General features: G+C 37.3%; 1 protein-coding gene across 4 annotated transcripts in view; it reads left to right on the forward strand.

Annotated features, from left to right (window-relative positions):
- Immp2l (inner mitochondrial membrane peptidase subunit 2) overlaps window positions 1-26964 on the forward strand; it is a 796480-nt gene that overhangs the window by 680604 nt on the left and 88912 nt on the right. Inside the window, exon 7 of one of the 4 annotated variants that reach the window (XM_028768882.1) lies at window positions 18659-18731. The exons of the other annotated variants lie outside the window; for them this stretch is intronic. Coding sequence (XP_028624715.1) covers window positions 18659-18688 — 30 coding nt within the window. The 3' untranslated portion in view covers window positions 18689-18731. Of the gene's footprint in view, window positions 1-18658; window positions 18732-26964 lie in introns of those variants that run through there. 4 annotated transcript variants of the gene reach the window in all.

The raw sequence follows: 26964 nt of genomic DNA on the forward strand, positions 1-26964 counted from the left end.
AGAGAGAGAGAGAGAGAGAGAGAGAGAGAGAGAGAGAGAGAATGCAAGCTGAAAGCTCTATCACCTTTTATATCATTTTCAGAAGTCATGTTAATGTTCTAGATTTCATGAATCCATGACTTTCAAAGCCCTGGCCAGGTTCAAGGGTAGAGGAGGCAACATTTAACTTGAGTTGAGGAGTAACAAGGATCTGGAAAAGAATGTGAGATCAAATTATTTCTAGACCATTAAAACAAATCCTAACTGCTAAGCAAACCAATATAATAGAATCTGTTTCAACCTTTTGCCTTTAAATTACCCCATGGGCCCAGCATTTTAGCCTGAAATTCCTCAGAAGGGGAAGCTAAGGTAAATAAATGTCTTTGTGTCATAAATTTAAGTGTTAGTCCGGTGGCACAGGGTTAATGCCAGTGAACAGGAAGTGAGGCACGGATAAGAGCAGGGCTCCAAAGAGAATGATTTAGACTTGACTGCCTCTGCTACTCAATATTCATCATAATGGACTGCTCTGTCTTGCAGAATATTGTCTAAATGGCAACATAAACATTGTCTCAGGACAAGGAAGGGAAGCAGGGAGAGTCATTTATTTACTGACTTCTGTGGCCCATTGGCTACAGTCTGCTCATGGGGCATTAATTTCTCCATGTCTCTTATGCTTGCCTGGATGGGACCACTTCACTTCTGAATGTCGTAAATGAGAGGTAACTTATAAGATGTGTCTAATACAATACTTTTTTTTTGCTATCATGAATTTTTATGTAACGATCACTGCATAAATCTTGTGCATTTGCCAAATTATTTGCTTTAACTGAGTAAAACATTTATATTGAGACCTCAAGAATTTGAGCATGCACATTGAACTTTTCAATCCCTTGCAAATCTTCCTGGGTTTGTGTTTGTGTTTGTGTTTGTGTTTGTGTTTGTGTTTGTGTTTGTGTGTGTGTGGGGGGGTGTATGTGTGTGCATGTGTGTGTAGTAACGTATTTTCTCATACTTAGCATCATTTTCAGTTTTCCTTTAGTAAATTACTTTTTCACTCTTTTGATTTTCCTACTGATGAATTTCCCCTTACTGATTTTAATATTGCTGTATAGTTCATGGATGGCAAGTCTTTGTTAGCAAATATGTATTTGCATTGCCATCTATCTTTTATGTTTATTTTGTTATCTCTTTTACCAAACATATCCATCAATCTTTTGTTTTATATTTTCTGACTATTGAGCATAAATGCTTATGTTTACTTTTCTTAAAATTTCCAATTTGTTATAGCAGATACATATTTTTCCTAAATCTGTTAATAGGCATTGTAATACCCAACTCTATGAGTTTTCCTATTGCTTCTCTTTCAATCTTTGCATATTTCTATCATTCGATAGTTCTATCTCTATGTCTTTCATACTAATAATTATATTTTAATTTCTACATTAGTGTTTTCTTTACCCTAAGATATTCTTCTGAATATTGTCCTTTGACCATCTTAAGACTGGCTACTAGAAACTTTTTTTTTTGGTTTTTCTTTTTTTTTGGTTTTTCGAGACAGGGTTTCTCTGTGTAGTTCTGGCTGTCCTGGAACTCACTCTGTAGACCAGGCTGGCCTCAAACTCAGAAATCCACCTGCCTCTGCCTCCCAAGTGCTGGGATTAAAGGCGTGTGCCACCACCGCCCAGCCTACTAGAAACTATTGAACTGCTTATGTATATATTATAACTTTGTATTCCTAACATATATAAATACTGATATGATGTAATTATAAAAGGTTTTATGTACATATGTAATTCTGGATCAGATTTCTAGATACAGAATTGATGGGTTAAATATGAGAACATGTTTTAAAGACTCATTATACATCTTGCTCTACCATTAAATCACTTTTCTGCAAATGTTTATTGCCATATAATCTCAAAGGCAGTGTGTGTGAACACCTATCTTACAAATTTCTATCGCTTATCTCAGTTACTTATTCATTTAATAAATTAAATTGCTTTAATTTACATTTCTGTTTGATTGCAATTAGAGCATGTCTTTACATGTTTATTAAGTGACTTGTATCATCTATCACTTTTTCTTTCCTGAACCTTTAAAAATTGGAACTCTTTTCTTTCAATCATAAAAAGTATTTTAACAGATTATAAGAGACATTTGGAGAACATTTTTTTTTTACATTGTAGTTTGATTTTAATGTCATATGCATACATGTTAGCATACTCAAATCTCTTAATTGTTTTACCTTTGAGATTTTTTTTTCTCACCAAGAGGTCGGATAAACAGTAAGATATTTTTCAGCTAATAACCTTCAAACCTTTATTAAACTTACAGCATTGAACATAAAGTACAGAGGTTTTACATACTGTCTCTCCTCATCTGTTTATCCACAGCCACTCTTCAGAGCCTGTACTAGAATGAGACAGTTGATTGGCACAGCTATACATCATTATTTGTCAGTCACAGTGAACATTAGGGTTCATCTTGGTGCTGTGCATTCTATAGGTCTAAAAAGTGCACACAATGTATCCCACAATGAAATATCACACAGAAGAGTTTCATTGACCTAAACATCCTCTGTGCTTTTCTTATTTAGCCCAATACCTCCCTCCATACCCCCAAACTGCCAATCTTTTAGCTGTCTTGATAGATTTTCCCTTTCCAGTAAGTCACAGTTACAGTCATGTGCTGTGCAGCCTTATCCGATGGGTACTTGGTTGTACACATTTGACATTTCTATGTTCATTTTCATGACTTGATATTTGAATGCTAAATAGTATTCATTGTCTGGGTATTCTAGGATTTATTTACTTCCTTATTGATGGACATCTTAGTTACTTCCAGGTTTTAATAATTGTAAAGCCACATAATGTTGTGTGCAGTATTTGATGTGGACTTAAGTTTTAGTTCAGTTGGTAAATACAGAGAGTATAGCTTTTAGATGATGTAATGTAAGTACTGTGTTTAGCTTTGTAAAATAACAAGCTGTCTCTTAAAATTAATATGCTATGTTAGATTTCATGTTAGATACCCTTAGTAGAGTTTGACACCATCAGTATTTTGAGTTGTGCCTATTCAAATAGGTGTGCAATTGGAGCTCATTGGTTGTATTCAGGACTTCTTTAATGACATGTAATGTTGAGTCCTGTCTTAGTTAGAATTGTTGTTGCTGTGATGAAACACCATGACCTAAAGCAACTTGGCCATGAAAGGGTTTAATTTCCTTACACTTCCATAGTTCATCATCAAAGCAATTCAGGTTAAAAAAAAGCAAAAAGGGCAGGAACCCGAGGTCAGGAACTGATGCAGAGGCTGTGAAGGAGTGGTGCTTACTGGCTTTCTCACCAAGCCTCAGCTACTTCCGATGATGTCTTCATGCCTTCACAACCAGTACCATCAGGGAGATTCTTACAGATTACGAAATTCAGCTGCTACCCTGAGGTACACCTTGACAAGCTGTGAAACACAGCCTCTATGTATTGACCCTGAAGAAACACTTCCAAAAAGATTCCATTAGTGATGCTGGATGCTTAATCGTAACTGATTTCTAATTCCCAGATAACAAGGAGCAATTGTCCCAGTAAAGCAAAAGTTTCCCTTTAGTGGTGCTAGTTTCTTGTTAATCACAACTGGTTCCTCAGCCCCAGCTGATCAGATTCTTCATCAAAAATTAACAAATGGCCTCAGTATAGTCTTTAAATTTTCCTCTGAAATTCACAAGCCAGGCACCTATCATCTGTCTGTTCTCAGCATTATCTTCTATGCTTCTACAGAAAAGTCACTTGAGCTCACAACACTCAATGACTTTTCTAGTCCAGTCCTTCTGCAATCCTCCCCAAAACAACACAGTCAAGTCTGTCACATCAGTACCCCAATATCCTGGTACCAATTTCTGTATTAGTTAATGTTAGTATGGCTGAGATGAATTCAAAAGGAGAGGTTTTTTTTTTTTTTAATTTACACTTTCATATTTTATCATAAGAGGAATCCCGACAGGAACTCAAGCAGGGCCTGAACCTAGAGTCAGGAACTGATGCACAGGTCATGGAGAAAGACTGTTTTCTTACAACACTCTGGGCACTGTAGGCCTACCCACATCAATCACCAATTTAAAAAAATGCCCTCTATAGGCTAACCTACGAGCTGATCTTAGGTCGGCAATTTCTCAACCAAGGCACCCTCTTCTCAGATGGCACTAGCTTCTGTCAAGGTGACAAAACCACTGCATATGTTGCCTGATTAACTGATTTCTTTATTGATGAAGTTTCTGGGGTTTTTTGTTTGTTTGTTTGCTTGGCTTTTTTTGTTTATTTTTGGTTTTTTTGTGGGGGGAATGGTTTGCTTATTTTTTTTTTAAAGATTTATTTATTTATTTCATATATGTGGGTACACTGTCGCTGTCTTCAGACACACCAGATCTTATTACGGATGGTTGTGAGCCACCATGTGGTTGCTGGGAATTGAACTCAGGACCTCTTGAAGAGCAGTCAGTGCTCTTAACCGCTGAGCCATCTCTCCAGCCCGGTTTGCTTATTTTTAAGCAGGTGATTTTTTTCTTAATCCAGAGTGTTAATAGCTTCTTTGTATTTTCTGGAAAATATTATTTATCGGATACTTCTTTTTAAATACTTCCCCCCAGTATGTGATTCATGTTTCCATTCTTGACATTAATTTATAGAGAAGAAGTTTTAAATTTTAATAAATTCCAACTTATTTCTCTTTTCAATGGCAGCATTGATGTTTTGTTTTCTAAAACTAGTCATCATTTCCAAGGTCATTTACATTTTCTTCTATTATTTTTTAAGATTGTATAATATTGAGTTACTTTCTGAGAAGGGCTTAACAAATGGGCCTCAATTCGAGTTTTTCACAAGGATGCCTCATTGCCCTAGGACCATTTTATTTAATATCTCTGCCCTCAATCCTGCACCACCATTTTAAAGAAGACTGTCTTTTCTCCACTAAGTTAATTTCCTTTGTCAAAGACCAGTTAACTATTTATGTGTGGGACTATTTATGGTGTGGTCTGTTCTGCCTTATTGATTAATTTATCTGATTTTGTCAGTACTATGCCATCTTGATGACTGCCGTCCTATAGTAAGTCATGAAGTAAGGCAGTGTTAGTCCTTTGCCTTTCTTCTCTTTCAGCATTGACTTGTTCTGGTTCTTTTGCTTCTTCAGACAAACCTTAGAATCACTTTGTCAATAGCCATCAAACAACTAGCTGTGTTTTGTTTGCCAGTGTGTTGAATCTGCATAGCAAGTTATAATTAGTGATTAGCTAGAAAAAGTATGACAATTTATTTTTATTTTCATGCTTTCTTAAATTACCCTTTTTTCCCCCAAATAAGTATATATTACACTCAGGCTAAAATAAATATATTTAAAACAGAACATAAAATGAAAGCATAAAAATAAGAGAAAGCTGGTTTCTCTGTGTGAATAATTCTACAGCTTTTCTCTATCCATTTTGTGTATTTTAAACAGGTTTTCAATAAATCTTCCTATTGTGTGAGTCTTAAGAGTTCCTAAATTTTAATAATACAATCCTGAAAATTTAACTTATCAGACTAGGTCTAGTTCGTTTAAAACTAGTTACAATTCAACAAACATTTCTTCAATATCGATGACACATGACCTATTTTGTTACCCGTGTTGTAAGTGACAGAATAATGCAGTGATTGCAGGTGTGATTCATTTAAGACATTTTTTTTGACTGTCTGTTTGTCTGTTTGTTTTTTGCTTTTTTTTAAAAACTTTTATAAAGTTAAAGGGTTGAATAAAGGGGGCACTGGGAAGATACTGGACTTTAGTTCTAGACACTAGGCTGAGGAGTTGTTCAGCTCCAGTTGGTAGAGTGGTGGCGCTGATGATGTAAACGTCAAAGACCAGCAGAACTTGGCGACTCAGCAATTCTAATTGTCTGACTTGGTTATTTCAGATGGTAACTAGAGACACTGAGTCAGTAACAGAAATAGTAATTTTGGTTACCAGGGTTTGAACAATAGCTAATGTTTTGCAAATTGCTGTGTGCTTTGCTTTTTTCCAAGAAAAGGAAGAGATGTGTAAAATTTTCTAGAGAACTGAAGAAAATATTCTTATCAAAGGGATAAAATCAGAGTTTGGGAGAAGCTGTGGAGCAAAACAGGGAGGAGGAGGATGATGGCTTCAGATGCACACTGTTCTAAGAAATAACTGCCTACATTATCCGGGACCAATCTTTTTGCGATTTGGATGTTCATATTTCTTGAGGTTAAATGATTAGGGTGGAGGATTGCATTTTTAAGATCAGGACTGTTTTACTAGCAGGTGAAGCTATGATCACAAATCACTCCGTCATGGTATTAATTAGTAGAAAGCTCACCCAGGGCAATGTGCATCTGTTCAGGCCACTATGATAGAATTCTAAAACCTTGGTGGTCTATAGATAACAAAAGGTATTCCTCGCAGTTACTATGGCAGGGATGTCTTAAATTAAGCTGCCAGCAGACAGAAGTTGCCGATTGCTATTCCTAGATGGCACTGTATCACTGTATGATCACGTGGTAGAAAAAGGGTAAGGCGGCTCCCTAGGGTCTCTGCTACAAAAATCATGCCCCTCACATGATAATAGAGTCCTGTCCCCATAACCCAGCCATCTCGTCTCATCAGTGTGCCGTGGGCTAACATTATTCTAACAGTCATTATATTCTAACATGAATGTTAGAGGGAAATCATTACTCAGAACATAGAAACATGAAGGGACTCACAAAGGGAGACAGCAGTTTAGAATGAAGTATTTAACCATTGTGTCAAGCTCTAGTGTGCTCTATAGAGACAGGGCCTGGAAAGAAGAGATTACCACAGAAATAAAGAAAACATATCAACAACAGCAGCAACAAGACCCACATGGAAAGAGGAAAAGCAAGAAGAAATTAGCTGAGAAAATACAGTAGTTTGAAAAAGGTTAAAAGTTATATCATGCCGAGGTCCCTACAGCATTACCAGGCAGGCAGTTCTCTAGAGTAGAGCTACCTGGGGGATTTTTTTAAATACTTGTGACTGAACACCTTAAAATTAAGTCAAAAACTGAAAAGTAGTATTTTTCAACTTGACACTGATATTTTTCAAAATTCTTTCCAAAGATAACAAAAACAAAAACATAACATGTATTTTCGTTCACCCATTACCTTTCTCAGAATTGGATATAAATTTGTATTAATTCAACTTGAATTTCTCCTGGCTCTCAGACTGAGAGACTAGTTAAAGGACATGTTCAAATCCTTCCTAGATGTTGGGAATCGAGAGATCAAAAGGCTGTCTACTTCCCAGACAAAATGAGGAAATAGAAAAAAAATGATACTCATGGTCCCATGGCCTCTCTTTCTGCTGTGTTTGTTTTAATTGTCTACGCACAGGGACTCTTAGGTATCTTCAGTCAGTGTGTAATGAAACTGTAACTTTCCAGCAAACTTCCTGTCCATAGGACTAAGTTTACGGACTTGGCTCACAGTGTGTCCCCACCCATTTATCACAACCCGCCTTTCCTGGTCTCCTCTTTCCACTCTGGTATAGGAGTCACCTTGCTTCTTTTGCTTCTCTTCCATTCCATAGGCTTCTGCTCCTGCAATATTTTTTTAATTGCTGCTGCCTTGAATATTTTTCTTGTTATGTCTTTGCAAGGCCAATTTCAGTGTTAATCTTGTGAAGTTTCCCTGTCATCTCCTTTATTTAGCGTGTTACACACACCTACAAACAAATATTTGCTTCTGATAAATCATATTTATTTCCTAATTTGTTACATTTCTTGAAAGCAGACTCTGAGCCGTATTGATCTTTGCATTTCTTTCTTGCTCAGTGAAACTGGCAAGTAAGAGATGCCTTAAAAAAAATGTTTCCCAATGTGAATACTTAATGAATACAGCACCCACCAAGTACTGGGAATCCAAGGACTTCTCTTTCCACAGCTTGTCGCTGTAGTGAGAGTGATCTTTTAAAAATATCAGTCTATGGCTGGCAAGATGTTTCCACAGGCAACAGCGCTTGCTGTGACCACCAGAGTTTGATCCCTGGTGGCAGGACAGAACTGACTTCTGGAAGTTCTCCTCTCACCTGCCCAAGATTTCCATAGCAACTGTTCTCTCTTGCTTTGCTGTGCTAATGTACTCCTCCTGTTCTCTTACCCTAGGCATCTCTTTTCACCTTCTTCTCCTCCTGTCCCTTGCCTGTCCATCACCCTTCCTGAGCCATCTTCCTTGATCAGGGCCACATACATGTTCCCTCAGCCTGGGATATTCTTTCTTTGCTAGTGAGTGGCTGCTCCTTCTTCCAGCTTCAGGTCTTAGCTTAGATGTCACATTCTCACCGAGCCCCTCTCCAAATCTCCTTTCCCTGCTGACATTTCTAGTGGCTTTAGACTTGTTACAGTGCTTGTTGAGGTGTATAATTTCTACTTTGTGTCCTTATTTTTGCTTTCTGTTCATTCATCTTGATTCTATTAGACAATATACAGAAGATCTTGCGTGTGATGTTCTGAGATACAGAATCAGCACTGTGTCAGAGGCATCCTGTCAAGTACTTATGACTGATGGGAGGCAGGCTTGTGGTGGTACTCCCCTAAGGTACTTTACTCTTCCTCCCTTCCCTTTATTCTTAGCTCTAAACCTCATCCTTATCTTGTAAATACAATGGTGCGCTGACTGTGTGACTGGCTCTCTCCTTAACAGTGTTATCATCACCTGGAATCACAACCGTTTCATGTAAATTTCTAACTCTCTGATGAAAAATACATGGGAGTCTTTGTTTCGTTTTATTTTTCCCTTCCAACAGAACTGAAATTAATCTTCTCCTTGCTTATCTCTTTCTGCATTTCTTTAAGACACTTGGCAGGAGAGCAGTTGTTCCCCTGTAAGGTTAGGAATAAAAGCAATACTATTAAAAGGTCCGGCTAACACTACCCCCCCCCCCCCCACTTTATCTTTTTGCTGTAACTCTTTGTAAAGGCTGGGTTTAGAACTATCAGTACAAAACCATCCTGACTACCTTGAGTAATCCAATAATAGCTATGCATTTTATCTAAGATTTTTTAAAAATCTGATTCGATAGAGCTAATTTAGTTTCTCTAAGCTCTGGTTTTAAATCTAATTAAGACATCTTAAATGGCTCAATTTCCATTTGGGTAGCTGGCTTTGCCTATAATTTTCAGGTTTCAAGCCTTCTCTAATGAATTCCTTCCATTGCTTTTCTGCAATTAAGCTTTCCTTCCATTAAGTTCCATCAGGCATAGTCATAAGGCAGATTGTGAACCAGTCAGTCTCATTAATTAAGAACAAAAGATTTCTGAGAAGATGCCCTTGTATACAATGCATTTTAGAGGACAGGCCTAACTTTTGGCCTAGCCAAATACAGATAATTTGGAGATTTCTAAGCTTCCTCACATGTTTTGTATTTTCATGGTATCTTATGACCATGAGACTCCTCAGGTCCTCAAGAGGTTAAAAGCAGAGTCTATAGTCATATACCTAGGTAGAGCCTCAGGCTTCAGGAAGATGGCTTTAGCTTGCCCTTTGGCAAAGAGTAGAGCAGCGATTGCCAGCCCAGGGCCTCCGAGTTGAATGTATCACTTTCACTGAGCAATCTGCCCTTGTCGTCCTGTGGCCTGCAGACCTGAACTCCAGCCTCTATTTCAAATGCATTATGTTACACTGCACCATCTGGTCAGCCCGTCCTGCATCCAAGAGATTTGGAATCCTAGTGTAGAGGAGCTAATTAGGTTCCGTGAAGGTTTCATGATTTGCTATTCTAGCCAAACAAACAAAAATAAATTATTGAAATATTTTCTTTATGTTCTCCATGTTTAACATACTCAAAAATATAAGAATAAACTGTTCCCCAAATAGTAGGAAATTATTGGAGAAATTGTTGAGTCCATTTTGCATAACTGATTGTGCATATGTTCTAAATTATAATCCATTTGGACTTGAGGTTGATAAGAATGTTTAATGTGTTTCTGCCCCATTTTACAGTGGGTAGTTTTCATGCTAAGTGCTTTAATGTATGTCTGTGCTTCTGATCTATCACTTGAGGCTGTACAGTTCAAAGCTTTGTGTGGGCTTTATGAATTCAGATTTATCGACATAATGCTTATTTTAACTGAGATTTACTTATGTTTGTGCCCTTTTGAAAGCCATGCCATTGAGACAGGCAAAATTCAGATTTTACATCTGTTCTTAGACAATTAGACAATCTACTTATTGACTTTCAGAATAACAAATGCAAATATTTAAGCCCCTTTCCTTGGCCAAATTTAGATACCATCCAACTTGTTCTAAGAAAGTCTTGACTAAAACTGAGATTTCCCCTAAAGCCTCAATCCTAAAAACAAAGAGGGCTTCCAGTAATACAATTTAAATTAATTGATAATTCACAATATACCTTTAGAAGTCACATCAAATTACATTGAGATGCACTGAGAATGACACATCTATTATGATTAAAAAAAAAACCCAGGAAGTTCTGAATCAAGCATGAAGATACTTATGTGAAAATATCTGCTACACTTGAATTAAAATAAGCAATTGTAGAAAGTCTCACTAGTTATCTAAAAATATGTATTTATAGAAAAGCGACCCTACTTTAATTTCCACACAGAGATTTCCTATTATACACTTTGAGAGTGAGTGCTAGTTGCTTTTATTATCTTGTATGTTGTTTATATATAAACAAGATCCATTTTTTAAAATGTTTATATGTACAGTTATTTTATCTGCATATACAGCTATGTGCTTCATTCATGCAATGGCTGAGAGGCAAAAAAAAAAAAAGGCATTAGATGCCCTGGAACTGGAGTTACAGAAGGTTGTTAGCTACCCCAAAGGTTCGGTTCTAAAAACTGAACTTGGTTCCACTCCAAAAGCATAAAACATAAAAGAACCATTTGTCTTAATAAGATATAAGTGTTGATTTGGGCTTTTAACACTGAAAATCTCCATTAAGAACAGGTGCCTGTGTCATAGATGATGGGCATGTGGAGTCATTTACTCACAGTAATTATTTCTCTTTATAGATGGCAGTAAAAAATATCACATTCTATACCATTTATGATTTAAAACATAGGATAAAGAGAAAAGTGTGCATTGTACATTGGCTAATATATCTGACATTTGAAAAATCAAAATTTAATTGTTTGTGTAAAAATGCTACCTTTTCCAGTTTATTGAATAGATCCTGAAATTAAATAAACAGAATGGTATAGTATCCATTTTACGTTAAGGCCTATTGGTAAAACCCAGCCATTGTTATAATGAAATTGTTGCTCAAATCTGGTTTATCATTATCAAATGGTTAAAATATGTTTAATGGTTCCACTAAAATTAGCTTGAAATATAGCACAGGAGAACATCTTTCTCTCTGTATGGTTTGTACATAGAAATTTAGAAGAAAAACAAGTAATTTTTCTATAACCTGCATGTATATGAAATAATTATTAGGTCTGTGGGCACCTAATCTTTAATTCTTCTTTCCAATATCACGCTTTTTAGACATAAATTGCAGCAAGGTAGACATTTTAGAAATTACGTTAAAAATGTTTTTGAATATCATTTCATTTCACATATATAAACAAATTACTACAGAGCAGTATATATAAACCAAGTCATCTTCCAGAATTTTCTCCCTCCCCTTAACCCTGCCTTTGTGTGACAAGACTACTCCTTCTCAATTATATCTAAGCAGACATTAGTCAACCAATGATGTCTGATGAACCGCAGTTATCTCTCCCACCAGATTGTAAGTTGTTTTGAGAGCATAATCAATTTCTAATTTATTTTTACATGTTCTCTGGCTCTTAATAGATTCTCTGCCAATGAATGTGTAGGTCAGGATTCCAGAAGGAAATTGATGACACCCAACTGGCATAATTGTAAAGAGAGTTACAAGGGGATTGTTTATAAGAGTATGAGTAGGGTTAAGGCAGAGCAGAAATGGCGACATTGTCCTGCCTGCCAACAGCAAGAGCTGTTACCACTTGGAGGTCTGAGGGGCAAAAGTGCTGAGAAAAGAGCTTTAGCTGAGGCTTTTGCTACGAGAGAACTGAGTGCTAGTGGGAGAAAGGGTTTTCTTCCTGGTACTTTTCCAGTGCTTCTCATTAGCCATTTCCTTGATGAACTCAAATAAAATCAGGACACTAGAGAAGACTCCCATCATGCATTGCCAAGGACTTTTTTCTGAAGACAAGGAAAGATGGAGAGAGGCTGTGACTAGGCAGACCACAGAAGGAGATAATGCATGTATGCTAACAGAGACTCCAGCTTGGATGGTTCCACTGAGTAAGTGGGAACAATGAGAAGGTCTTCTGATGCTTAAAATACGGTTGCTGAATTCTAGCTGAATTTGTATGATTTATTCGACATTCAGTGACTACACATGTGTGAGGTACAGTGTGATATTTTAAGATTTATATACAGTAGATCATACTATTCATCCTGTTGTGCATTGGTTGTTTATTTGGGGGTGAAAATATTCAAAATCTTTTTTTAAAAGAAACTTTAAGTGATGTTTTTCTGGGTGGTACATTCTCTTCCATGGAGCCTTTCACTGTTTTTATTTTTTTATCTTCGACCTTCTCAGCACAGTTTATATTTCTAAGGTACGTCACATCTTCATTGATGTTTCTGTTGATGTCTATCTAGAAGTTTTATACATATGTATAGTGTAATATTATAATTGGTTAACTAATTATTCAAAATTATTCTATGATTGTCCTTCATTTATCTAAAGAATCTTTCCAGTCGGGCAGTGGTGGCACACGCCTTTAATCCCAGCACTTGGGAGGCAGAGGCAGGTGGATTTCTGAGTTCGAGGCCAGCCTGGTCTACAGAGTGAGTTCCAGGACAGCCAGGGCTATACAGAGAAACCCTGTCTCGAAAAACCAAAAAAAAAAAAAAGAATCTTTCCATTATATGAATTATTGTTCTCTCTTAATTTATCTTTTATTTGAGTCTGGATGCATTTAATGAATGTATGTCAGGGCCTCAAGTGGACAGCAAAATGGGTTTTAGACCTAAAGAGACCAGACCTCTGAAAAATATATGGTTTTACTGTCACATGAATGAGAACACACATTAGAAAAGAGATGTTGAATAGTCACAGGAAACAAAAGTCATCAGCTCTTACATTATTCAAGACCAAAAAGTTCCAGCAATTATGTAACAGTCATCTGAGTGGTAAGTCTTGTTGGGGTTCCTCAGGAAAAGAAAATTAGATCCCTTAGTCTAAACCCAGGAATGATATGTTATTTATTTGTCTTCTCATCTTTTAGGACTAGTCTTAATCATGTATACATTTCATTTTTTAGATGGAAACTGTGCAATCGATGTTCAGGCCTTCTCGGTCTTCTGATACATATACAATTCTGCATTTCTGCAGGGTGGGAAAGAACTTCTTCATGTCTACCACAGCCAGCAATGTTCTCTCAGCATAAATGGGCTCCCAGGTCCCCTTCTCCAGCTCACATCTTCATAGAGATCATTTTTTCTCAAGTAGTGAGAAGGTTGTAATCTTCAGTATCTTCTGTGTTATTTCTTAAACAAAAATAGACAATAACAGGAATCCATTTTCTGTATATTAAACCCTAAAGAGCTCTATAGTATAAAGCCAGGCATGGAGGTTCATTCTTGTAATTGCTGCATTTGAGAAACTGAAGCAGGAGAATTTTTTCAAACTTGAGACTAGACTGGGCTACATAGTGAGTTCCTGTGCAGGCTGGCTGCAGAGTGAGAGTCAGTCTCAGAAAAGTGAAAATGTCTATAGTATAAATTAAGTTTAAGAAAAGGTTTATTCTCTCTCTTTCTGCTTCATATCCCTAGTTCATATCTGTAACTATCATTAAAATAATCATCTGCAATATCATGCTTCTCCTAAATGTTCCTAGAAAGGTCAATGCATACATAGATCTATATGTTTTCTCAGGTTCTTACTCCCTCTCTCTCTACTTTTCTTGGTACATCACTCCTTTCTTTTTTCTTCCATTCCTTCTTGTCTAAACTAGACTTCTACACACATACTCAGTAACTTTCATTGCAGGAATTCAAACTAATATGAATACTTTTTTCATTTTATTTATTCTTCTCTTATACAATACATCCCAATTGCAGTCTACCCTCTCTCTACTCCTTCTACTGCTCCTCCATTTCACTTCAGAAAAGACCAGACCTCCCAGGAATATCAACCAAATGGCATAACAAGAATCAAAAAGACCAGGCACAAACCCTCATTATCATGGCTGGACAACCCAGTAGGAAGACAAAGGTCCCAAGAGTAGGCAAAAGTATTAGAGCCGGACCAACTCCCACTGTTAAGAGTTCCACAAGGACACCAAACTACACAACATATATGCAGTGAACCTAGGACAGTCCCATGCAGTCTCCCTGATTGTCAGTTCAGCCTCTATGACCCACTATGAGCCCTGCTTAGCTTATTCTGTGGGCTATTTACTCTTGGTGTCCTCAACTCTCTGGCTCTTACGATCCTTCCTCTCCCTCTTCTTCAGGGTTCCCTGAGCTCTGCCTAATATTTGGCTGTGGGTCTCTGCATCTGCTCCCATCAGCTGCCAGAGGAAGCCTCTTTGATGACTATTGTGCTAGACTACTGAGCTATGAGTATAGCCAAATACCATTAGGAATAATTTTACCGACTTTTTTTTCAGTTGTGTTTGGTTCTACCCTAGATCTCTGGGCCTTCCAGCTTCCAGATCCTGGAAATCCAGGCAAGGCCAAGCTTGGGTTCTTTCTGGGGGAGTAGGCCTCAAGTTTGACCAATCATTGGTTGGCCACTCTCACAAGCTGTGACCCATCATTGCCCCAGCACATCTTTTAGCAGGATAGGTTGTGGGTTGAAGATTTGGTGACTGAGTTGGTGTCTAAGTCCCATCACTAGAAGCTTTGGCTGGACAAACAAGATGACCAGCACAGGCTCCTGTCCTCCATTGCTAGAAGTCCTGGATAGGGTCACCTTTATAGGTTCCAGAAAGTTTCCTCTGAACTGTTTTTTGTTTGATTGATTGTCTGTTTTCTTTTTGTTTTTGTAGTATAAATACATTTTTATATGATGGATTGTTGATAGTCCCCCAATGATATTCCCCTAAACCATAGACCAAATTCATTCATTCTGGAAGCTGCATAAGATTCCATGTGCTATATTTTATTTAACTATTATTCTATTAATAGTCTAGTCATTTTCAGTTTTATGCCACTACTTGCAATAACAATTTCTTACATATAACCTTAGGTATTTATATTCAATTTTAAGAAAAATCTCGAAATCCGTATTTGTTGATATTATATTTGTATTGAAGTGGACATTGCCATAGACCTTTTAGAAAGGCAATGACAGTAAGGGTCTTCCTGTACTTGGAGCATCTCTCTCTCTAGTGCTGTGTGATCAATGGCATGTTTTTTCAAAGAAATTCGAAAATATAATGGAATTCATTACTGCTTTATGTTTCATTATACCATGCCGGTCACCTGAAGCACCAGGCCAATAAACAGAAGGTCTTGTGCTAAGGTTTTAAGGGAATTCTTTAATAATTTATGGTGCATGGGAGGATATTGCTATGTGTGTTCCTGAATATATCCTTTCTCCCTAAATTACAGTGGTTGTAAATTTAAGGTTTTACTATCAGAAATTTTTGAAAACCATGAGCAAGAATGTGTGTGAATTGAGTAGGTTGAAATAGCATTGAGAACACAGGGACCGACATTAACTCATTTGTATTATTTATAAACACCTTTTGCAAAAATTCCATCCCACTAAGTGAGATGTTTACAGAGAGTTCAACTCCACTCCTCCTTCAGTTTAGATACTACTGACCAAGATTTGTTATCCTCTTAACTCATCGTGGGAAGTCTAATTCATTAGTATGTATCAGTTTTGGATGCTTCCATTCACAAGTGAGTGTGAGCGATTTGGTGTCACCCTGGATCTACATGTAATTACAGTGATCATGTCAGCGTATGACATGCTGTACTAAGCCACAGACTCATTGGGGTAAAAAATAAATTCTCCAGTGAGAAGCATTCCAAGGAAAACATGTTAAATGAGAAGGATGCAGAAAACAACAGCAAAAATAAAAAGCCAAAACATAAAACAAGGAGCCTTTTAAACGTGATTATAAAATGTTTCTAATCCTCTGTTATTTCCTATTTACTAAAGACAGTCTTATGTGTGCAGCAATAATAGATTTTATTTCTACTCAGTTAATTTTACTAAAAAAAAAAAAAGGCAAATGATTTAGGGGAAATACAGTTACTCGGCTTAAAAAGAATACCTTAGGGGAATAATTTCAGGTGTGTCATTTTGAGGAAGTAATTTGAAATTTACAGTCAAGTTGTAATTCTCCTTGCTTTGCTATACATGAGTGTTTTCTCTGCTTTGTGGTTGACCTTGGTCTGGAGCTTGTTTAGAAAAGCAAGTAATAATCGGTCACTTCTGGACATCTTTCTATGAATCCCCAGTAACCTGAGATATTTAAGAACCAGAGTTTCTAAGCTTATAAAAAGTGGGATCCCAATGGAAGAGTTAGGGGAAGGACTGAAGGAGCTGAAGGGATTGTAACCCATAGGAAGAACAACAATATCAACCAACCAGACCTCACAGAGCTCCCAGGGAATAAACCACCAACCAAAGAATGGTGGTACTTGGGATATAAACAAACTTTTACTGTAAGTGTCAAGTGTCTGCTAAATGCCTGTCTGGATTTGAGTTTCCCTCCCTGTAATAAAAATTCAGTCAGAGGAGGTGTTAGGGTGGTGGGTAGTGCAGGACTGCACTTTCCAATGTTCTTAGCTGACCAGTGACCACCAAATAAAGCTACACAAAAAAAATCAGGGAGGCTCATCCTGTGCAAACCTCTTTTAGTTTTTGAACAGTTGAGACAGGTGGGCTTGCCAGCTGAAGAGCAAGGTCTCTGATCACAGGCTAGAAAGGAAGAATCATATCACTTACCGGTAATTCCTGAACTGTAGCATGACTTGCCTTGCTCAGATGTTATTTAGCAGAACCCAGGTACAAAGCCTTTCCATTGCAAATGTTGGCTGAAAGCAGAAAGACAGAGCAGTTTTGAAGTCAAATCAGTTTAGAAGTCTGTTTCTCGAAGCCCAGCTAGGATCTTTAGATTCAATTAGGGACTTTCACCCAGGCCTTTGACATGTCTCAGAGCAGTTTGTTTCAGAGCACTAAGCACTTTAGACTTAACTTGGCAAGAAGTAACTCCTGAGCACCTCTAAATAAACCAATGACCCCACATGTCTGGAGAACAAATAAAACTTCAGCAGGCTCTTTCCCTTCGGTGTTGAGGCAGGCCAGGCCATTTTGTGCTTATGCACTTATGTTCTTATGTGCTCTGGCTACATTTGTAGTTTTATTCAAATATTTGTCACCTCTCCTATCTTCTTTGATATGATTTTATTTGTTCATTTGCTTTACAGATAAGACCCTATTGGCAAATTTGACTGTTGATTTTGATGACTATATCCAAGACATTTTAGGATCTATGAGAAGTAGGCTTGGTACTTCAAGAATTTATTAGCATATGGTTGGAAGAATATTAAAGGCGCAGGATTGGGCTGAATTAAAATCATGTACCACCCTTCCAGAGGACCCAGGCTCCTAGCCACCTGTAATTCCAACTCCAGGGCATCCAAAGACGGCCTCTAAACTCACATGCACATACCCCACACAGACTCATATGGACTCACACTAGCCTATAAGATTAGGCTCAGAGTGGCATGTCTCTGGATGACCAGAATTAATTGAATGTTTTGTCCTTTTGTGATAATTTCTTGCCATGTAACCCAGATTTGTCTTACATTCTGCCTCAGCCTCTCCCTGCACCCTAGGATTACATGTGTGACAGCCATCTTGGTTGTTGGCATTTGAGTATATCTGGTCAGGAAGAAATATGGGTGAAAAGAGAAGGAGTAATGAGCAGGAAATAAAAAGAAAGGGCCTGGTATCAAAGACAGTGGGGACACAAGGGTATCAAAGACAGTGGGGACACAAGGGCTGGAGAGATGCTTCATCAGTTAAAGATGATTGATTCTTGGCCATCCATGAATCCAGGTGATCTGACATTCTCCTCTGATTTATGCTAGCATCATGGATGCATTCTGTACACAACAGACACATGCACAAAACACTCCTGCACAGAAAATGTAAATTAATAATAAGGATCTATTAACCTCCATTTCCCTTAAGAATACAATGTGTCTAGAGATGCTATTTTTGTGTGTTTTAGTACCAGCATCTCATTATGCCATCTCAATAGCTTCTGGGCTGTTTTTGTTATGAACTGTGTACCATAGAATATCGTATGCTTCTGTGGATTTGTGGGGTTGTTGTATATGTAAAACATGCCTCCTGTACTTTTAGGAAAATACAAGGAGCCTTTAAATGTTTTTAAACTTGAGGTCGCTTTCCCCTTTGAGATTGATTCTTTTTTTTTTCTTAAGAAACCAATCCCCCATGGTTATCAGTACCCATGTGTGGGAAGGAGGCTGATTTTCCCAGCCAGAGCATATGAGAAACTTGAACTTCTAGAAGGGAATGGTCCATGGAGGTGAAGGACCCTCACTTGCTACTGAAGAAGCAAGAGATGTATGGGTATTCCCAGGACCTGTAAATACCTTCATTTTCTCCACAGGAAAACACAGTGTTCCTTTCTCCTGTCTAAGGACAAGGAAATTTTCTCCCCAGCGTCTACTTTCTTACAAGGTAACTTGTATGCGATTAATGTAATTCAATCTGTAAAGATTTGGAAGGCTCAGGAAGGGAAGAACATCACTTGCCAATTGAAATCAACAGTCCATCAAGAGATCTTCCTCATAAGTGGAAAGACTGTAAGAGCCAGAGGTCATGTGTGACTCCAACGAAGCAACATCTGGGCTGATGTTTACAAAGGAAATCACAGAGACTATGACTTTGTGCACAAGATCTGCCCAGCTTCAGATCAAATACAGTCCCAGCACTGAGTGGACACAAAGTCCCCCTTCACAAACAAGAAGTTATTTGCAATTGATATCTATTGGCAATGAGAAAATCATTTTTCTCTAATGGATATATCAACCACACTCCAGGGAAGATCTCATGCCCAGAAATAGTTGACCAACACAAAACAAATTGGATTTTTGTTTGATTTTTATTTTTTGAGTGGTTTCTATTAATCAGTTAATTGGTTGATTAATTTGTGTGTGCGTGTGTGTGTGTGTGTGTGTGTGATTATGTGTTGCATGTTTAAATAGAAAGTAGGATCATGAAGCTGAGTGGGTAGGGAAATCAAGAGAATCTGGAAATCCCTTGGGCAGGGGAAACATGATCAAAATAGATTCTTAGAAAAAAACTAAAAGAAAAAAAGAGGAGTTTTGCTATCCATAGTATCCTTCCTCATAGAGAATCTGACTTGAGATTGCTGAAATGTCTGTAAAGTATTCTCTAAAGGGAAGGGTGAGGGGCTTCCCACAGATCGAGCCATTTCAATCACATGCATATTCACTGTCCTCTATAACCTTCAGGAACCTTCAAAGATGAAGTTAATTACACACGCTAAAAAATATGAAAACCTCTGAATCTTGAGGACTTCTGTCCTAAGCCTCATTTATTATGTTCAAAGTTCTGTCTGGATAAAAGGCATGTAGAACATTAAAATATTAATCTATTTGTGCCATTTAGTGGCTTAAATTATTCACAAATGCTTGGGGATTTTTAAGTTTTCTGATTTTTTTTTCCCTTAGTAAGAACGAAGTGTTTATGATGAGAATAGTGAAGGTAGGAAAAATATCTTAAGTTCTCTAAATCCTTCCCAGTTAGGCTTGTTTTACTGTGGAAAACCATGCCCTCTGGACATTGTATGAATTATATACATGAAGCATTTACATTTGGCTGGAGCAGTTAACAGTACAATCAGGTAAATATGTACTGACAGCTAAGGGAGAATACTAACAATCATTTCCCAAAGGAAGGCATTCTAAAATGAAAAGTATCACACCCTGCTTCCCTAATTCCTTTTAGAATTAGGAAGGAGACCAGAGACATTGTTGTAGAAAATAGCATGGTCATGATTGTTTAGTGTTCAGCCTACATTTTCTTGGCTGATTTGAGAGTTTAGCTTCAGCCCCACCCATATTAAATGATTTAGTCAAGACTATTCTAGGTAAAGAGCATTGCTATGAATTTCTCCTGGTCAGGTAGAAAGGCAATGGTAACTCATCTTTGCCAACCTCACAGGGCCAAGGAGATTGGCCAGTACAATATTAATATCAATAGCTGGAATCACAAAAGCGTAAGGCATCAGCAATTTTGGTGTTTCTGGCATTAATCTTAACTTTGCAGACTGAAGATACTATGAGACTCAAAGGACACACTCCATCAGGGCTTTAAATTTAAAAACATGTCTTAAGCCTCACAATATCGTATTTAAGTTCAATGTGTGTTTCATTCTTAGTATTTTAAAAGTAATGTTGTGCTCATTAAATTTCTACTTTACCTCCTTTGTTCAGTTCTCTCATTGGCCAAAACCTCTGTGATTTTTTAAGTCTGTGACTGTATTATTCTGGAAAGTTTATTCATATCTTCCTTAGAATAAAATGTTACTCATGTCATAAAGTAGAAAAGACAGACTAAGTCTACTCCATCTTAGATAAGATGCAAAATTTTATTAGTATCACAAACAGCTACATTTATTCTTTTTCTATATCTCACACTACTTTCTCTGTGATGGAATAAGTTAAGAACATTATGAAGACAGTTATTTTTTGCTGTTTTTTTTCTTTTAAGAATTGTTATTGATATAGTTTAAATGTCCTTGATTTGACAGAAAAATACAGTGATAGAGTAGTAAAGCTATTTGCCTAAAAATCTGGTAGCTGAGCTTTACAAAGGGAGAATTATGAGACGTTAATAATATTGGGGAGACTGCTTGGTTAAGGACACAAGTTTGAGCATCAGAAGTCAGATGCCCAGGACCTCTTTAACCACCTAGTAAGTATGGCAGTCAAGTATAATTCCAGCATCAGAAGGCAGAAACAAGTGATCCCCAAATAAGCTGACTAACAGAACTAGCCATACTGATGAGTTCTGGGTTCAGTAGAGAGATCCTAAATCAAAGAATAAGGTGGAAGAGAAATCAAGGATGATTCCAGATATCAATATCAGGCCTCCACACGTGTGCACTCACATGCATATGCATATACACCGCAATATGACTGATATGTTGCAGGAGGTTGAGGACAGTCATGCTGATTGCAGATCTAAATGCACTTTCCATTTTGCAGTGAAAAAGGGGAAGACCCAAGAAGGTAAGTAACTTAGGACAAAAGTCAACATTATGTAGCCTGGGAACCCTATCAACCTGCTGCATGTTTTTGCAATAAAGTTGTTGAGTCATTTTTTAAATACACATGTTAATTTACACATTGTCTTTAACTATTTTCATAATACAAAGCTCAAGTTGGAGTAGTTGTCAGAGACCATCTGGCCTCTAAAGCTTAACATATTTAGTCTTTGCTCCGATACAGAAAAAAATTACTGACCTCTGGCATAGAAGAAAGATGAAGGAAAAATATAGAGGAGGCACTTTTAAACAGTTTCTTCAGTTTTGTTTGTTTCTGGTGGTTTGGAATAAGCAGTTTGAATATTAAGCAAAACTCTTCAGCCCTCTCAAGATTAATTGCAGGATGGTGGTAACAAATGTGCATATATATTTGGAGAAGATCAATACTTATTTTCTGCAAGTGTTTTCTATACTATGGGGCTTGTTTTTCAGATTCATCTTCATAACATATCTTGAGGGCACAGGGAATAGTTAAGTCAAAGTCATAGAAGTGTATGCAGTATAAGATACACTGTACCTATATCCAAGTATATGAAAGATGATCCTGTAAATAAAAGGATTAGATGCATTTGTCCTTAAAGTCTGACTCAAATGCAGTTTTGCTACTAGGTCACTGGACCCTCTTCCTCTCTTCTCTGTATACAATTAATCACTCTCTGCTGTGCTTCTGAAAGACTTGGTGCAAAATGCTATTATAGCATCTATCACAGGGCATTCAGGTATTGTATACACATTTTTTCTCTTAGATCAACAATGACAAACTTAAAAATGAGGACAATTCCTTCTTTGCGTCTCCAGTCTGGGGCTCTGTCCCCAGCTCACAATGGAAGTAATCTAAATACTTGATGAATGAATGCATAGTACAGTCCTAGAGGGCAAAGCAAGGGCCCTTGTGAGACCTAGGTAACAAAAGCATTGTGAAAGTATTAGCAATCAATAGAAGGTCTCCTAAGCATTGTGCATACTCATAAAACAAAGAAAGTTGTTGTTAGAATATCTAGGCTACTTAATAACCACTTTGGGGAAATTACCCCACTCTTGACTTCCTTAGCTTCAAAATGGAAAGAATAAAGGACAGCAGCATTGGTGCATGAGGTGGTGTTGTGAGTTTCCATAAAATATCTTCAAGGAGTTTAGGAGGTCAATGTGCTTTCTAAGAATACTAACATACTACTTGGTGTTGTCATTATTGATTTGGGCATTGTTGGTGCAAAAGCAATAGATGGAAGAGAAGATTTCTGGTGTCCTAGCACAAATCTAAGCCATCATACCAGGATGACGACGACTTCTTCTTCTTCTTCTTCTTCTTCTTCTTCTTCTTCTTCTTCTTCTTCTTCTTCTTCTTCTTCTTCTTCCTCTTCCTCTTCCTCTTCCTCTTCCTCTTCCTCCTCTTCTTCTTTTTCTTCTTCTCATTTTTGCTCTTTAAAGTATTTATACTTATTTGGTTGTGCACTAAGTACATGCAATTGCCCATCGAGGCCAAAAGAGAGTAGTAGATCCTCTGGAGCTAAAGTAACTGGCAGTTGTGAGCTCTTCTCTGTGAGTACTGGGAACAGAACACTGATCCTCAACAAGACCAACACATGTTCTTGATTGCTAAGCCATCTCTCTGGCTCTATCTTTCATATTTTTAATACTCTGGCAAGCAAAAGGGTAGCAGAAGAGAATAACTAGTTAAAGATCACAGATTCATACCCTTTTATATTATTACTCCATGCCCCAAATGAAAGAAAAAATGATTAATTTTATTACATCTCTCTTTCAGTACAATGTCCTTTTTAGTATTTTGTGTGAAGAAATCAGAAGTTTTCATAAATTACTTCTGATACATATTGGAGAACAGTGGCTGTCTTACAGAGAAGTCTTTGTGCTATTGAGTTGCCTGGAAGGTTTTCTAGCCACATTTTCCACAAACCTACCATCCTCATTAGAAAGAATGACCAGGCAAAACAATTATAAGGGGTCATACTTTGTCTATTGTAGAATGTGTTTCTCAGACTTTAAGAGTAGAGCCTCTGGTGTGAGAAGATAGAATATTCCGTAGAATATTTACCATGCAAGCATGAAGACCATGGATGACCCTACGAACCCATGTAAGATAAGATAGGCATGGTACTACACACTCATAATTCCACACTGTCGAAGCAGAGACAGGAGAGTTTCAGGAGTTCATAGGCCAGCCAGGCAACCCTAATTGGAAATCCTCAGATCCCAGTGGGAGACCTTGTCTCCAAAAACAAGGTGGATACCTGTCCTCAGGAATACCTGAGAATAATCTCTGCCCTCTACATACACATAAAGTCTTACCCACCCTCAACTAAGGGTATGCCCACACAAGTTTACATACATACTGTGGTGGTTTCAGTAAGAATGGCTCCCATAGGCCCATATATTTGAATGATTAGTTATTAGGATTCAGGATCTAGCACTAGTGGAGAAGAAGTACAAAGTGTGGCCTTGTTGGAGGAAGTATGTCTCTGGGGGTGGGCTTTGAGGATTCAAAAGTCCATGCCAATCAGACTGTAGCTCTCATCCACTGTTCCAGTACCCATGCTTACTGTCATGCTCCTTGTTCTGACGGTAATGGACTGACTCTCTGAAAGAGTAAGCAAGTCCCAGTTAAATGCTTTCTAAGAGTAGCCATAGTCATGTTGTCTCTCCACAGCAATAGAACAGTAACTAAGATGCACAAAAGACCAAAAATGGTGGTGGTGGGGTGCCCAGACAGGCCTTCGATTAAGTAGAAATAACTGACAGTGTTTGTGGACAATGAAGAAATTAAGCTTATAGCAGTATTTTGAGTTTGGGAAAAACTGTGTCCTCTGTAATTTGCTGAAGACCTGTGAGGGGATTGATAGTGACTGAAATATAACATTTAAGTATCTTTAGACTTAGTGAACTAGTAATTTCGGAGTGGCCAAGGCATGTATGACATTACAAAATTCTTCACAGGGAAAAGTACATCAGAGTACTATATGGTAATATGGACATGTCTTAGGATGGAAAGACCTTACTATAATAGTTATTACTATCAGTCCGTCAATAAAGCTTCAAATTCTACATTTATAACTATTTTTTTAAATGACTACTGTCAAATTTTGATGTGATTATCAAAGAATATATTTTAGGGAAATGGCTATTAAATGCATCTAATTTTTCTAACTATCTGCTATGTGGTCATATCTCATCATATACATCAACATGGTAGCAAGGTCAGAAAAAGACTTACAGAATTCAGTTCTCTCCACCATATGTGTCCCAGGTACTAAACTCGGGTTGTTAGGCTTGACGGTAAACAGAGTCTTAGTCTTCTTGACATCCACAACACACTTTTTGAAGAACCAAGAAATGTGATTATGTAAACATATGTAAACTTATGTCTTTATATATTTTATAAAATAGACTTACATCATTGTGTGAAAAATAGATGGGCCTTCTTGGAAGAAAAGAAATTAGTAATTTACTCCAAGCATCGTATTGAAAGAAAAAAGCCAATTCAATTTGAATAATGTTGGGAGATAAAGTGTGCCAGTATTATTTCTTTTATTAATGAGTAAGGATACAAAAAACTCAATAAAAATTGCATTAAAAACTCATAAACATTGTTCACATCTTCTTTTCCCATCAGTCATATTCATAAAGCTGGCATTTCTTTTTAAACGGTAGTTAATAAAATAGAATTTTATTTAGTGAGTCAAACAACACAGGGGCAAGTTCCCTAAGCATTGTTGAATGTTTAGGCTGGGCTGGACTGGGTGCCAGGCCCTGGGGCTGAATTACACATTGGCTTAAACATTCTTCTTATATTCTGTAGTCTGATGGTTAACAGGCTAATATACAAGTAAGCACCAAAGTAAGCATGTGAGAGAGGTTAGGTCAGAAAATAATTAATGTGGACTTCTTCTCTTCTAAGCTATATATTTTTCTAATCTTTTTATGCATCAGAGACGTCTTATAAATAAGGATATATTTATTAGGAGACTGTTTTAGGGATGAAGAAAAACTGTTAAAAGCACAAGGACTGGAACTAAATGTCATCAGATAAAATGGACTTATTACTATTAAACAACACAAATGTACAAGTAAGGGCAGGCCTAGGTGACTGGTATGGCAACATTCCTTAGAGAAGGAAGTGCTTATGGAGGGGTGTTCTTCAGAGGAGCAGAGATGTATTTTTGGAGGGTGTAAAGTCAGGAGCTATAAGCACATGGAAAGAACTTGATAAATTATGAGGTTCTCTGTGCAGTTTGTTAGTTAATTTTTCTCATTGCTGTGACAAAATCAACTGAAGGAAGGGCTTGCTGTGGCACACACTTGAGAATGCTGGCTCATGGCCATGAAAAGCGCCTGACAAAATCGTGATGTGGCGGGACACTGGGTGGAGCAGTGCATACTGGGCTCAGTAGTCTTGGATTCTATTTAGGGTGAATCTTCCCAAGGCGATCAGCACAATCTAGAAATTCCAGCACAGACTAGTGGATTTTAGATCCTGTCAAGTTGCTAGTCAGTATTAATCATCACAGTTGGCAAGGCTAAAAAAAGGTTAAAAAAATAGTTGAAGATAATTCATAGTCCTCAATCAGGTAAAACTTCGTATTCCAAATGACTCATAAATGAAAATAAGTAGATCTGAACTTCATTTGGAGGTAGAGCATACTAATGAGCACAGAATGAGGGAAGAGAAAAGAAGAGGCCTCCATTATTTCTGGTTCAGGAAAGTGAATATTCATTCATATTGTCAATGAGAAAAGTTAGGAAAAATATTTTTGAAAAAACTGATGACTTTCATTTGAATATTTTAAATCTGATATATCAGGACCTGAGACAAAAAGGAGATGTGAACTTGAGAAAAGATTTGAGAGTACTAAAAATTCAGACAAAAATGGGAATTCCATATCCCATGCTTCTGTCCTGACTGTGTTAATTGCCCCTGTGTCTCTCTGATGTAATCCTTTTTTGTTCTTTTAGGCACTAACAGCAGCATACCTTTGTAATAAGGAATGGCTAGATCTTTGCTTTTTATAAAAGAAACACAAGTAAAAATATGATATGTCTTTCATAGTTATTTTGAGGGTTATATTTTTTATATCTGTGAATTTCCTTTAGTATATTATAGAAAAACAGAATTATTGAGGAATTAAATATTTAAATTAGAAGAGTTCCATTAAACATATGAGTAACTTCACTGGTGAGGATTTTGTTTATAGTTATATCAAAGTGCACTATCATTTATTCTGATTTAGTATAAAGTTTAAGAGTATAAGGTCTAAATCACATTGCCTGAATCCAGATATCGGCCACTTACAATTGATTTGACTTTAGGCGAGTTATTTAACCTTCTCTGTAAAAATGAAAATGGAGTGCTACCCTCATAGGTAGCTGTGAAGATGAGATGTGTTAGTGTTTTAAAGCACATTGAATGGTTGCCGATACATAAGGAAGGTCCCTGTGTACCCTGGGTTGTTTTACTGTTATTGGCAGAAGGAGCAGCATCATAATCATTTGTTATCATCAAATGGCAGAGTATTAGTGCAGAATGGATGTTGGATATAATCATACTGGTTTTATAGATGGGCAAGGGGAGCCAAGGAAGGCTAGAAATAAAATGTTCAAGGATACCC

This window comes from Grammomys surdaster, unplaced genomic scaffold, assembly GCF_004785775.1.
Source record: "Grammomys surdaster isolate TR1022 unplaced genomic scaffold, NIH_TR_1.0 188, whole genome shotgun sequence".
Taxonomy (NCBI): domain Eukaryota; kingdom Metazoa; phylum Chordata; class Mammalia; order Rodentia; family Muridae; genus Grammomys; species Grammomys surdaster.